Raw genomic sequence first — 15,463 nt, forward strand, 5'->3', positions numbered from 1 at the left:
GCTTTGTTTAAAGTCACCAGCTGTGCCTACCTCAAATGTAGGCAAGTTACCCATAGTTCATTAAAACATTAAAATGACTCATGATTTTTAACTGTTATTTAAGAATATGTCAATAATGCTGTTCCTATAGATGTTTTCCATCTGAATAGTCATCTGACTTGACTTGGCTTTTGTGTAATATACTCCAGATGAAAGCGATAAATTAGCCCCAAAACATGGGTGATTTTCCGTTCTGAATAACTTATTAAACTTTTGTATAGTAACCTACACCTGGATGGTATGAGTGCAGACCTTGCTGATACAATTGTTTACTTTATGAAATTGTCCTTGGACATTGGGGATGAGTTAGGCTATGTGCGCACGTTGCGTAAATTCATGCAGTTACGCTGCGCTTTGCAGCGCAGCGTAACTGCATGCGTCCTGCGTCCCCTGCACAGTCTATGGAGATTGTGCAGGGGCCGTGCGCACGTGGCGTCTCAGAGCGCAGCGCTTCGGCTACTGCCGAAGCGCTGCGCAAAAAGAAGTGACATGTCACTTCTTTCCTGCGCTTTGCCGGCAGCTCCTGCTCTGTCTATGGGAGGAGCTGCAGGCAGAGCGCATGGAATCGGCGCTCACTACGGACATTTCAAGAGCGATCTAAAGCGCACATGTGCTCTTCAGATCGCTGCAGAAATTTCTGCAGGGCTGGTACGCAACGTGCGCACATAGCCTTAAAGTAGTTCTTCCTCCTCAAATAGTGTGAGTAATAAGTGTCTCTTTCTATATAAATGCAATAAGAATGTCGAGTATTACACACCCTGGGCACCTAGGAGCCCCATGTTTTCTGTATTTTACATGCGATTGTGAACAAGCTCAATGGTGTCTGATTTTTTAGCACCAGATGGAAGGGACCTATGATCTGGATCTCGACCAATGGAATGAGTGGCTAGGCTATCACTGCATCAAACCAAGATACCATTATTGGCCTACACATAGAATTAATGTGGTGGTATCTGTACAGCCCAAATATGGTGTATGATCAATCTGTAATGTTTCTTATCTCAACAAATGTGCTGCCCAGTGACTCACTATTTATCACTGATCAGTTTATTTTACCTGTTATGGTAGCCGGTGTTTGTACCTCAACTCTTCATACTTACCAATGTAAACTAGGACTGACGACTGCCTATCTGTTCCCGCAGCATTTGCTGCTAGACATGTATAAACTCCAGAGTCTTTCTCCATTGCGTTTTTTATAATAAAGGTCCCATCTTGTGTTAATATGTATCTAACATAATAAAATAAAAGGTGGCAGTAAATGAAAATGTAATATAATAATAAAATCTATTAAGGGAAGGCATTCTTTAAAATTACATTTTTAAGCAACAAACATTGAAAACAAAGCTGTATACTTGTCATATGTTAGATATACTAGATATACCGGTATCTGTTCAATGTATAATCATAGGAGTCACTGCCCATACCTGCTGATGTCTACAATAAAGGAGCTACAGGCAATTTGGCTTCTTTTTCTTGTCACCAGCCACAATGCAAGGAATTCTGTTACATTGTTATTGAAGTGAAGGACAATATAGACTTGAGACAGGAAATACTGTAATTTAAAGAGTATAGAATATAGAAATGTGGCACTCCTTCTATAGTCGCTGGTGCTTGGATAGGGTCCCACCCCAGATCAAAAAATTGAAAAAAATCCAGCACTCAAAGCATTCAACTGAAATTGTTTTATATTTTATTCATTGATCTGTGTAATTATTAAAGACGTTTCGGTCATCCGACCTTCATCAGTTTACACTACAATAAAAAGATACATAAAAATTTTTTAAGTATACAGAAATAATGGCATTATACAATCATGGTAACAAAAAAAGGCAGAAATATTCACCACATTATAATGCATGAACCATAAACTATGATATACAAAAAATGTCAACAAAAAGACAAAAATGAAGAATCTGTCAGTTGAGCCGCTTCACTAGCAGATATAATGTCCACCTGAAGATATAATTGAAATACAGATAAAATGTAGCATAATAGAACCATTATACAACAAAAGGGGAACCAAACAGGAAACCCAAAAATTTATCCAAAAAATGTATATCTTGCTAATATAGAAGGACAAAGAGCCTAAGCACCAGCACTGAGACACTATTCTAATCTAATAAAATAGACAATACACAGAAATGCCATGTAATGAACACTCACCAGAAAGGGCTCTGTAGAAATATATGGAAAAGCTGGACCAGAGGAAAAAGCTGCCCGTCCGGGTCTGCAGTCAATGTAATCTGACAGTCCAATGTCCAGATTTAAATAGACCGCTCAATTAGCTCATTAACAAGTTACAGAGCGTCACTTCCGGTCCGAAAACCGGAAGTGACGTCACGGAGCGTCACTTCCGGTCCGAAAACCGGAAGTGACGTCACCGGCTGGCAAAGTGTAAATCCTGATGGTTGGCAACTGTAGACATATACAGACAGCCGCTCCTCACCACAGGACGTCACTTCCAGTCCGCAAACCGGAAGTGACGATCCTGGTTGGCAAAATGTAAACCAGATGGTTGGCAAGCGCTAAAATTGCGCTGACTGGCAATATCACCTTATGCAATAACCATGAAATAAGGGTAATTAAGCCCAAACTAGTGTAATGATTAAGAGACTCTATGGGTAACATTATTTAAAGACAAATTACCTAAAAGATCAAATGAAAGAAAAAATAAAAGAAATAAAATAAGAGGACTAAGGGAATGGTGTATTTATTCAGAATCAATTTAATAATTTTTTAATTTTTATCAACTATAATCAACCCTAGTAAAAAAAGGGAAAAAAGAAAAAAAGAAAAAAGAAAAGCTAAGAGGAATATACGTAAGGAAATGGAGGGGGGTGGGGGAAGGGGGGGAGGGAAGGGAAAGGAAAAGGGGGTGGGCATTGGGAAGGGAAGAGGGAGGGGGGGGGGGGAGTTGGAGGGAAGGGGAAAGGGAAAGGAGAGACTATGGAAAAAAGGGGTCAAGGGAAAATTAGTACTGCGTAGAAAAAACTAAAACTAGGGAAAAAGCAGAAAAAAGGATTATGTTAAGAAAGAAACAGAAAGAAGATTATAAGACAATACCTAAAGGGACCGGCCATCATCAAATCAGTGATCAACTCCTCTGAAAAAGATAATAATAAGTAGGCATAAATGAATGAAAAGCTATAAGAAACTAGAAGTATCGAAATCACGATTAAGGCCTTTGGGCTCCAAAGTCTGAAGAGTAAAAATCCAATACGCCTCCCTTTGTTTCAATTTTTTAACCCTATCACCTCCTCTTCTATTTGGCAAGACCTGCTCCAACACCTGGAACCGTAATTGACTAACACTATGTCCCTGTTTGTGAAAATGAGATGGAAGAGGTAAAGTCAATCTCTCACACCTAATGGTGGATTTATGTTGTGATATACGTTCCTTAACAGTCTGGGTGGTTTCGCCTACATAAAGTAGGCCACAAGGACACTTCACTACATATACAACATAAGATGTCTCACAGGTAAAAAAACCTCTAATTGGATAACCCCGACCACTGTAGGGATGCAAAACTCTATCACCTTTCAGCACATTACTGCATTGGGCACAATTTAAACATGGAAAAGTACCACGTCTCTGGGTATAAAGATGAGTTTGAACGGGTCCAGTCACACCGGCGCCCACATCAGCTCTCACCAATTTATTACTGAGATTGGATGGTCGTCTAAAACAAGGAAGAAAAGGTGATTTAAATTCTTCCACCTCCGGGTACCCTTTACGCAAGATGTTCCAATGACTTCTGATGAATTTATGAATTTTGTAAGAAAAAGGATGGTAAGTATGAACGAAAGCCAAACGTTTATCTCTAGTCTTACCAATAGAAGATTCGGTATTCACACTAGCACTATTCAAAACCTCCTGTGGATAACCCCTCGCCAGAAACTTAGTCCTCATCTCCTGTAATCTGGTATCTTTAATTTCTTGTTGGTTAACAATCCTATGTACCCTAAGAAACTGGGACTTAGGTATAGAATTCTTCATGGCTTTGGGATGACAACTATCATATGCAAGTAAGTTATTCCTGTCCGTCGACCAATTAGAGGTTTTTTTACCTGTGAGACATCTTATGTTGTATATGTAGTGAAGTGTCCTTGTGGCCTACTTTATGTAGGCGAAACCACCCAGACTGTTAAGGAACGTATATCACAACATAAATCCACCATTAGGTGTGAGAGATTGACTTTACCTCTTCCATCTCATTTTCACAAACAGGGACATAGTGTTAGTCAATTACGGTTCCAGGTGTTGGAGCAGGTCTTGCCAAATAGAAGAGGAGGTGATAGGGTTAAAAAATTGAAACAAAGGGAGGCGTATTGGATTTTTACTCTTCAGACTTTGGAGCCCAAAGGCCTTAATCGTGATTTCGATACTTCTAGTTTCTTATAGCTTTTCATTCATTTATGCCTACTTATTATTATCTTTTTCAGAGGAGTTGATCACTGATTTGATGATGGCCGGTCCCTTTAGGTATTGTCTTATAATCTTCTTTCTGTTTCTTTCTTAACATAATCCTTTTTTCTGCTTTTTCCCTAGTTTTAGTTTTTTCTACGCAGTACTAATTTTCCCTTGACCCCTTTTTTTCCATAGTCTCTCCTTTCCCTTTCCCCTTCCCTCCAACTCCCCCCCCCCTCCCTCTTCCCTTCCCAATGCCCACCCCCTTTTCCTTTCCCTTCCCTCTCCCCCTTCCCCCACCCCCCTCCATTTCCTTACGTATATTCCTCTTAGCTTTTCTTTTTTCTTTTTTTCTTTTTTCCCTTTTTTTACTAGGGTTGATTATAGTTGATAAAAATTAAAAAATTATTAAATTGATTCTGAATAAATACACCATTCCCTTAGTCCTCTTATTTTATTTCTTTTATTTTTTCTTTCATTTGATCTTTTAGGTAATTTGTCTTTAAATAATGTTACCCATAGAGTCTCTTAATCATTACACTAGTTTGGGCTTAATTACCCTTATTTCATGGTTATTGCATAAGGTGATATTGCCAGTCAGCGCAATTTTAGCGCTTGCCAACCATCTGGTTTACATTTTGCCAACCAGGATCGTCACTTCCGGTTTGCGGACTGGAAGTGACGTCCTGTGGTGAGGAGCGGCTGTCTGTATATGTCTACAGTTGCCAACCATCAGGATTTACACTTTGCCAGCCGGTGACGTCACTTCCGGTTTTCGGACCGGAAGTGACGCTCCGTGACGTCACTTCCGGTTTTCGGACCGGAAGTGACGCTCTGTAACTTGTTAATGAGCTAATTGAGCGGTCTATTTAAATCTGGACATTGGACTGTCAGATTACATTGACTGCAGACCCGGACGGGCAGCTTTTTCCTCTGGTCCAGCTTTTCCATATATTTCTACAGAGCCCTTTCTGGTGAGTGTTCATTACATGGCATTTCTGTGTATTGTCTATTTTATTAGATTAGAATAGTGTCTCAGTGCTGGTGCTTAGGCTCTTTGTCCTTCTATATTAGCAAGATATACATTTTTTGGATAAATTTTTGGGTTTCCTGTTTGGTTCCCCTTTTGTTGTATAATGGTTCTATTATGCTACATTTTATCTGTATTTCAATTATATCTTCAGGTGGACATTATATCTGCTAGTGAAGCGGCTCAACTGACAGATTCTTCATTTTTGTCTTTTTGTTGACATTTTTTGTATATCATAGTTTATGGTTCATGCATTATAATGTGGTGAATATTTCTGCCTTTTTTTGTTACCATGATTGTATAATGCCATTATTTCTGTATACTTAAAAAATTTTTATGTATCTTTTTATTGTAGTGTAAACTGATGAAGGTCGGATAACCGAAACGTCTTTAATAATTACACAGATCAATGAATAAAATATAAAACAATTTCAGTTGAATGCTTTGAGTGCTGGATTTTTTTCAATTTTTTGTAATTTAAAGAGGCCACTGCAAATGTCTAGGAGGCCACTAAAATCAGACATCATTGGATTAAATAAACAATTTGCCAACAATATTTGTCATGGGAAAACTAGAATTAGAATTAATTATTGTTTATTAAGATGTTGGGAATATGTTTTTAATTAGCCATATTTTAATGATTCATAAATGCAAAACATACATTATCGCTCACTTGTGTTCAAGTACTGTAGTGTGCATGCGTAGGCGGCCTTCACCGTTCTTTGCGTCTGTTCATTACAGTACTTTGCTGTGCCCTCAGCCTGGCAGATCAAAGTGCGCATGTGCAGGACCACAATGGAGGCCTCTGTGTTGATGACATAGGATGCGTCATCCACACGGGGCTGGGCACGAGGACAAAGATGGAGAAGGCGCCGAACCGAGAGCAGCGATACCCATCAGACAGGACCTCTCCCAGGTGAGTATAATAAAGGGGTTATTTTACATTATACAGAGCAGCCTGGGCTCTTATATACTGTATTCTAGAATGCTGTATGTAAGGACTCACTGGTGGTAGAAGCATAAGGGGAAAACCTGGTGACAGGTTCCCTTTAACAAGAGTACAACTTAGTTAACATATCTCTGAGTGTGAGCTGTTAAACAATCATGAAAAAAATGTATATACTATATCTGATGCATGCATTTCTTTAAGCCATCCATCGCCTCATCAACCAAGGCAAACTTTAAAGGGGTTGGTCATGTTTTTTTTTTTTTAAGAAATGTGAAGGGTGCATAATTTTGTGGCACTTCTTTGAGTAGCCTTTCTGAAAGACTTTCCTGTCCACAAAATCTAGCTGAAATAGTGACATAGTGATATGCAAGACGTTTCTATCAGTCTCCTCTAACAAAACAGAGCTGTCAATTGGAAGAGGCTCATTGCCAGATCTGATCCCATAGCCATGCCCCTTAATTAACTCTCAGTTTGAGAATTAGGAGTGCTGTGTAATTTCCTTTACACTTAACAAACACTTGCTACTTTGTGTTGGTACATCATATAAAATCCCAATAAAACACATATAATTTTTTGGTTGTAACATAAAAAAATGTGTAAAAGTTCACAAGAGAGGAATATTTTTTCAAGGCATTGTACAAATGCAAGCAAAAGGGTAACAATGTTTTGAACGTTTGGCTTTCAGGCTCCATATCTCACCATCTACTACAGCTTTGTGCATCAAACTACCTTCATTTTATAGACAATCATCTTGGCTATCTGATACATAAATTTGACTTGCAATTATTTAGCATATGATTAGTTATGCAGATTTTTATCATGTCACTGCACTGTTACTGTTTTGCTAGTAAAATGTAAATATTAATTTTTATTATTTTGTTAGTATTTTGTAAATCCACCTATGGCTTTCAACAATGCCTGAATTCTTCTGGGTTCTCGATCAGATTCAAGCATGTCTCAACAGACATCTGATTCCAGGTCTTTTCTACTCTTCCAGTGTTAATGTATACTGGTCACCTCACTTGGGTATGTATACAGCTTTTTCTTCAACTCTACCCACCTCTTCAATTGGGTTTCAGTCTGGGGACTGTGGGGCCAATGCAGCACCTCTAATTAAATATCAATGAACCATTTCATCCCCAATTTTAACTTATGCTTTGAGTCATCCTGCTTGAACAGTATGTTGTCTTTTTCATACCCATAGTACTTGAGCATACAAAGTGACTAATCGTGTAGGATACTCACATATAGCTAAGTATAGAGATCTCAATCAATCCTGGTCAAGTATCCAATAACTATGGATGTGAAACAACCCCATATTATCAGACTTCCTTCATCAAACGTAACAGGTCTTTCAATTTCTTCATCCATTAGCTTCTTTTTCCCTTGTTTCTTCCAGACCAATTTGTACCCATCAGAGCACAGTCTATTGACTTTCATCTTATCGCTGAAAATCATCCGTTTACAATCTTCTACTGTCAACTTTTCACTTTTCGTACTTTCTTTGCAAACTCGAGCCGACGCTTCTTATGACAATATTGAAGTAGAGATTTCTTCACCTTTTTTTCAGGCCACTATTCCAGACTTGTCTAACAAGTGTTGCATGGGGGTTTGCATGGACATTTGGGATCTCACTATTAGGAAGCATACGAGCCGCCTCCACTGCTGGGTTTATCACGCCAGAACTGATAGACATGGTGATGAGCCGATTTCTTGACTCCTATATTTTGTCTGGACGTCCACCTCTTGGCTTTTGAATGGATGAGCAGACTTCATTTCATATTCTTACAACTGTCATTGAACTCACATGATGCAGATTGGCAATTTTTTTGGCTGAGAAAATGCTATAGATGATGCTGTTCCTCTTGTTTTGGGAAATCTTCTTTACGGCTGCTCCTTGATTCGAACCAGTGACCTTTCATTTGGGAATCAACCTAATAACACACTGAGTTATTAGGGAATGTGAGAAAAGGTATTAATTTCTAGTATACAGAAAGAAAAAAAAAAATTAAACACCGGGAGCAAAACAGTAACAATGCTGTGACATGACAAGAATCTGAATAATTAATCACATAGTTGCAAGTCAAATTTATGTATGATGATTGTCTATAAAACAAAGATTGTTTCACGCACACTCACACAGATGTAGTGGATGATGAAATATGGAGCCTGAAAGTGAAAATTTCAAAACATGGTTACCCTTTTGCTAATCACTGTATATTCGTAAATGCCACAAAATCATGTCTCTAAAACATTAGATAAACTAAAAGTAAAGTGATCAACCTCTTTAAAGCTGAACTTTAATACTAATAGTAAAAGTGCTGAAATGGTGATGATCTATGAGGCAAATAGATTAACAGCAAATAGTTATGTTGAACTAGGTGGGTGCCCCATGATGAACTAATAGAGTGTAAGTTCTGTTTTCCACAATGACCCTCTATTGTCTGTTTACCCTCTGGATAGACAGTTAGGGGTGCTTCACACATAGCGAGCTCACTGCCGAGATCGCTGCTGAGTCACGCTTTTTGTGACGCAGCAGTGACCTCATTAGCGATCTCGCTGTGTGTGACACTGAGCAGCGATCTGGCCCCTGCTGCGAGATCGCTGCTCGTTACACACAGCCCTGGTTCGTTTTCTTCAAAGCCGCTCTCCTGCTGTGACACACAGATCGCTGTGTGTGACAGCAAGAGAGCGACAAATGAAGCGAGCAGGGAGCAGGAGCCGGCGTCTGACAGCTGAGGTAAGCTGTATCCAAGATAAACATCGGGTAACCAAGGTGGTTACCCGATATTTACCTTAGTTACCAGCCTCTGCAGCTCTCACGCTGCCTGTGCTGCCGGCTCCGGCTCTCTGCACATGTAGCTGCTGTACACATCGGGTTAATTAACCCGATGTGTACAGCAGCTAGGAGAGCAAGGAGCCAGCGCTAAGCAGTGTGCGCGGCTCCCTGCTCTCTGCACATGTAGCTGCATTACACATCGGGTTAATTAACCCGATGTGTACTGTAGCTAGGAGAGCAAGGAGCCAGCGCTCAGTGTGCGCGGCTCCCTGCTCCCTGCTCACACTGGTAACTAATGTAAACATCGGGTAACCATACCCGATGTTTACCTTAGTTACCAGTCTCCGCAGCTTCCAGACGGCGGCTCCGTGCAAGCGCAGCGTCGCTTGCACGTCGCTGCTGGCTGGGGGCTGTTCACTGGTCGCTGGTGAGATCTGCCTGTTTGACAGCTCACCAGCGACCATGTAGCGATGCAGCAGCGATCCTGACCAGGTCAGATCGCTGGTCGGATCGCTGCTGCATCGCTAAGTGTGAAGGTACCCTTACACAGATGGTCCAATAAATATGTCAATGGATAGATAGATAGAAAGATAGATAGATAGATAGATAGATAGATAGATAGCTTCTTATGTGGTTTAAACAATTGTGTCTCTATTGAAAAAGCTTTATAAAATACACAGAAGTTTTCATAAACCACAATCATACCTTGTAGAGATCCTGACAAAGATGTCGTTGTGAGTCCAAACTAACTGTGGGGCAGGATATCCTGTTGCAAAGCATTTCAATTTAATACCAACTCCTTTAGTAAAAGTTACATTTCTGGGATCAACAACAACTTTTGGTGGATCTATAAAGAAAACAATGAGAAAACTTTGTAATGAATGATTTCATATAAAAACTACTGTGGTGAACCTAAACGACTGCTCTGGGATTACAAAAGGGGTCTGTTTTTTTTCCTGAAATAGTGCCATGATTGTTCGCGGTCTGTGTTTGGTACTGCGGCTCAGCCCATTTTGTTTTGGTGGCACAGCTGTGACCTCTGCTGCCTTGCAGCTCTTGGGTCCTCAGTTTGAATCTAAACAATTATAAAAGCTGCGGTAAGTTCTCATATTTGGGAAGATATGAGTGGAAACAAGTACCTTGTACAGTAAGATGTGATGTAACTGTAGATGTTCCACCTTCGTTGGATGCAGAGCAGACATATTCTCCGGCGTCACTGATATTTACACTTGTGATCTTTAGAAAGTTGTTGCTTAAAACTTGAATCCCAGGAAGATTGGCCAATCTCAGATCAACGGCTTTTCGCCACCATGTTAAATTGTAATGAACTGTACTAATGACATCACAGGTTAATATAGCCTCTGCTCCAATGATGACAGTAATGTTATTTGAAGCTTTAAGTAAAGGAGGTGGTTCTATAAAGCAAACAAAAAGAAGAAAACTGTAATTCATACATCTATAGCAATACATAGGTAAAAATGATAGCTAAAACACTATCAAGTTGAAAGTAGGGATGGAAAAGGATAAAAAGAAGGATTTTAGCAAATCCATAATGTATTTTATAAAGACGTACCTGAATAAAAAGCAATTTATGTCACTGAATAGTAAAACAGAATATAGGTCAGAAAGTGTTAAAAAGTGTTAAAAAAAAATAACTACAAATAAATTAGTGTTCAGCCAGTTTTGGGAGTGGCTCACTAACTTCAAATGTATACTCGAAAAAAATCATCTCCTTATCATGGCTAATAGCAACACATGAATTTACTAGTTTGGATGTGAAATACCTCAAATTTTAAATTATATTTTGTATAGAAATAATACAGTTTAAATGGTATACGTTAAATTGTTTGGGCTGTGGAAATCCCAGCAGTTATGGTGTACATTGGCACCAAAGGCAAAGTTAGTGGGAGGTGGAAGGTCCTTAATAACAATTACTGGAAACTTAGAGAGAAGCTGTCCAGAATCTCCATGGTGGTGTTTTCAAAAATACTGCCAAAGCCATAATCACCACTTGAAAGGTAGCAGGGGCTTAGGGAGATAAACAAGTGACTTGTTGGATGGAGAACTGGAATAATGTAAATCCAAGGGACAATAAACTCTAACCCGCCACTAGTTTATAATACATGTGGTCACTCACCATTCCTGTTCATGTGCACCTCATTTAGGTGCTCTACTGCTGTTGAATCCTGGCAGTGAGCACAGGGTAGTGATCCAATGAAACAGAAGTCAGCTGCACTCACCGTAAGTAAAACAAGTCCTTTATTAAATTTTCATAAAGATAATTGCCAGACTGAGGTAGAAGATGAAGGGAGAGAGGGATGAACAGGTGTAAGTGTGACGCCCTGGACTAGCCAGGTAGTCAAAGACAGGCCCTTGCACAAACACCAGTACCCTAAAAAGGTAACAGCAGCCAACCTAAAAACCCTGAGTCACCCCTCTCAGGCTTTGAAGTTCACACCCGGGGGCGGAGCCAGGTGGTTGGCCACGCCCACCGAGGAGTTCGGATAGCTTGATGCGGGAAAGGCAAGCAGATGAAGTTAGGGAGTAGAGGAGAGCAGTCTAGGAGGTGAAAGGAGAGGAGTTAGAAGGAGAAAACGTCTGTCGGGGATCTGGGTCATAGCCCGGATACCCTGTGGCCAGGAGGTAGACGGTGGTTGCCGCCTGCAGGAGCCGGGAAAGCGGCTGGTGGAACCGTAAGGGACCGGGACAGGGTAGTGGCCCGCCGGTACCGAACCGTGGAAACAACTGGAAACCGGAGCACCAGGAGGGGTACTCAGACCCAGAACGAGGCCCAGAAGCCACTGGACCGAGTCAAATTGAGTCAAATTCACTGATTGGGGTCTGGACCTTAGGTTCTTTCCCACCCAAGTCCCGACTGAAGACAACAGCCCAAGGAGGGGGGATTAGAAAGCCACCGCTCTCAGGCAGAGAGATCCCACGGGCCAGCATCTGCGGGCAAACGGGCTCTCCCTACACACACACAAAGCCGGGGAGCGGACTCCCGTCGCTTAAGCGCAGGCAGTCAAAATCTACAAACGAGGTGCAGGAGAAAGGCGGGGACCACCAAACCGGGTGGGGGACCAGACTGCGGCTCCGGGCACCAACCACCATCTTTTTGGTTTACCAGAGACTCCGGTGTATCTGTCATAGTGAGTACAACAGTGCCCTTGGGCCGTGCACCGCCCCGCATCACGCCAACATGCCCGCACCCCCACATCCTAACCCCCAACAACTGGGCCCCGGGACCATCAACCCCCTACCCACGGAGAGGTCATCACCTGGCTGCGCAACACCATCCCCGGGAGCCTAGTTAATGGCAGCGGTGGTGTCCACACTCACCACGACCCGTGGGTGATGTCACGAACTTAAACCCAAAACCACGGCTCCGGCCGTAAATCTCCCCCCTGAAACCCCCTCACGTAGAGCCAGCCTCCCTTCAGAGCGACGTGACCCCCGGGTCCGGAGGAGCTCGAGCCACCCACCAATGAGCCCGGATGCGAGTGGCTCGGCTGCGGCCGAGCCCCGAGGCGGTACACATCGACTATTCTGGCGTCACGAACAGGATTGAACCCATCCACTTACCGGTGGAAGTGCGCCTTGAAGTAGAAGCGGTGACCCGTTGAAAAATTGCAGAATCTGCCATCTTTTGGTGCGAAGATTCCCTCCAGAGTCTTCTTCCCCGCAGAAAGAGTGGGAGAGTGAAGCCCCACCCCCTGGGAACAGAGCGGTGCAAGAAAGCGCACGGCTGAAAAGTGAAACTGTGCAGAAAGAGCGCCGAGTGCCGCGAAAAGACCAAGGGAGAAGCCGATGGAGGATGTCGGCGTTCAGGGAGGCGAGCGGAGTGGTGCCCATCACTGGAGTGGCGGAACCCAGAAGCGGCAGAGGCAGAATGGCTTTTGACCTGGAGGACTGCAGCCTGAACGAGCTCCCTGTGGGAACCGCTGTATGGTTAGAGTGGGAGCTGGGCCGGTTCTGTGTCCGGGTAAGAGCGCAGACCCTGCAGCAGGTGCTCGACTGGAAGGCAGAGGTCCGGAGGCTGGTGGCAGTGGTGTGGGCCCGTGAACAGAGGGTCTCAACCGCAGTGCCACACCACGACAAGGCCACGCAGACCCCTATGTCGTCCCTCATCAGCTGGGAGCTGGAACCCGCCAGTACCGTGACAAGTGAGCCCGGAGAGGTACAACTCATGGAAGAAGAGGTACCGTTCACGCTGCCCCCGCCGCCGTTCCTGCTGGAGGTTCATAATCCAGGGACCTAGGCGCTCGAGCCACCCACCGACGAGCCCGGATCCGAGCGGCTCAGCTGCGGCCGAGCCCCGGGGCGGTACATAAGAACTGTTCATCCCTCTCTCCCTTCACCAACTACTCTAGCGTGGCAATTGTTTTTATGAAGATTTAATAAAGGACTTGTTTTAATTACGGTGAGTGCAGCTGACTTCTGTTTCAATGGAGAACTGAGATGACTTCTCTGTTGGCTACAGTACAAGCTCTATCGTAGGATGGGCTTCACCCAGTGGCGTAACTAGAGTTTGATGGTCCCTGGTGCAAAGTTTGGACCTGGCCCCCCCTCCAAGTACACCGACACTTGGGGTATGGGATAATGACACTGACACTTGGGGTACAGGATAATGATGTTAACACCTGGCTCTTACCCACAGCACCCAGTTTCCCCATGATCTGAAATCCCTCTATCAGTACCCTGCTTTCCTATGTTCTGATATGCATCTTGTTCTCAGCACCCAACTTTCCCATGCTCTGCTTTACATCTTTCCCTCAGCACCCAGCTTTCTCATATCAGAGCATGGGGAAGCTTGGTGCTAAGAGAAGATGTATAGCACAGCATGGGAAAGTTGGGTGCTGAGGGAAAGAGCAATTTTCCCTCACCACAATCTCATCCCATGCTTGTATCTTTGCCACTCCTCATATATAGTTCTCCAAATACTATAATGGCCCCCACATAGCCTTCTATATAGTATAAAGGGTCCCACATAACCCTTCATATATTAGAATGTACCTCCATAGTCCTCTTTGTATTATAATGCATTTCCCATAGTTCTCCATGTATTATAATTCACCCCATAGTACTCCATATATTATACTGCACCGCCATAGTCCATGTATAAGGTAGCCTCCATAGTCCTCCATATATAAAGTAGTCAAAAGCCCTCCAATTATTATAATGAATGTCCCACAGTTCTCCATGTATTATATTTCACCCCATAGTTCTCCATATATTATAATTCACTCCATAGTTCTCCATATATTATACAGCACCACATAGTCCTCCATGTTTAATAATGCACCCCCATAGTGCATGTATAAGGTAGCCCCTATAGTCCTCCATATATTATAATGTAGCCCCCATAGTCCTATATGTATTATAATGTAGCCCCATAAACTTTCATATTGTATTATGCAGTCCCATACTCCTCAATGTATAATGCACCCCTAGATTCCATGTATAATGTGTCCTTCATTTTGTATTATGCAGCCTCATACTCCTCCATGTATAATGCACCCCTATAGTCCATGTATAAGGTGTCCTTCATGTTGTATAATGCATCCCCATAGACCTCCATGTATAATGCAGCCCAATAGACTTCCATGCATGTATAATGCACCCCTATAGTCCATGTATAAGGTGTCCTTCATGTTTATTATGCAGCCTCATAGACTTCCATGTATCATGCAGCCAGCCCCCCATGTATCATGCAGCTGTGATGCCCTGGCAAAACCAGGTAGTCACAGTTAGGCCCCCGCATTACACCTTTTCTCGCTAGGAAACACACAGCCAACCATTAAACCCTAGTCACCAACCCTTAGGTACAGTTAGACACAGCAGTGGGCGTGGCCAGGTGGTTGGTGCACGTCCACCCAGGGGTTTAGACAGCCCGGGAGCGGGAAAGTAGTCAGATCAGTTTCAGAGTTCAGTAAGAGTGGAGGTCAGGCCTGTGTGTCAGCAAACTGAAAGGTACCAGGTTAAGAGCCCTGGTGCCACGCTAGGAGGCAGACGGTGGTCTCCATCAGCAGGAGACGGGAAGACGGTTCGGTGGAACCGAGGTGGACCGGGCCGGGGTTGGAGCCCGCCGGTACCGACACGGGGAACCGACCCGGAAACCGTAGGGGTGTACTCGGACCTTGAAGCCAGGAACCAGAACCTACTGGAACTGGTTAATTAACCGATTGAGGCCAGGAATAGAGGTCCTGTTCCACTCAAAGTCCCTCATAGAAGACAACAGCCCACCGATTAGGGATAAGAG

The 15,463-nt window shown here is 43.0% G+C and overlaps 1 protein-coding gene across 1 annotated transcript in view; it reads right to left on the bottom strand.

Annotated features, from left to right (window-relative positions):
• The window catches only part of HMCN1 (hemicentin 1), a 921,797-nt gene that overhangs the window by 763,429 nt on the left and 142,905 nt on the right, over positions 1–15,463 (bottom strand). The window contains exons 11-13 of the mRNA XM_075322013.1: positions 10,344–10,619; positions 9,910–10,051; positions 1,140–1,267 (exon numbers count right to left, since the gene is read on the bottom strand). Of these exons, the coding sequence (XP_075178128.1) occupies positions 1,140–1,267; positions 9,910–10,051; positions 10,344–10,619 (546 nt within the window). The remainder of the gene's footprint in view (positions 1–1,139; positions 1,268–9,909; positions 10,052–10,343; positions 10,620–15,463) is intronic.

Source organism: Anomaloglossus baeobatrachus, chromosome 8 (assembly GCF_048569485.1).
Source record: "Anomaloglossus baeobatrachus isolate aAnoBae1 chromosome 8, aAnoBae1.hap1, whole genome shotgun sequence".
Taxonomy (NCBI): Eukaryota; Metazoa; Chordata; class Amphibia; order Anura; family Aromobatidae; genus Anomaloglossus; species Anomaloglossus baeobatrachus.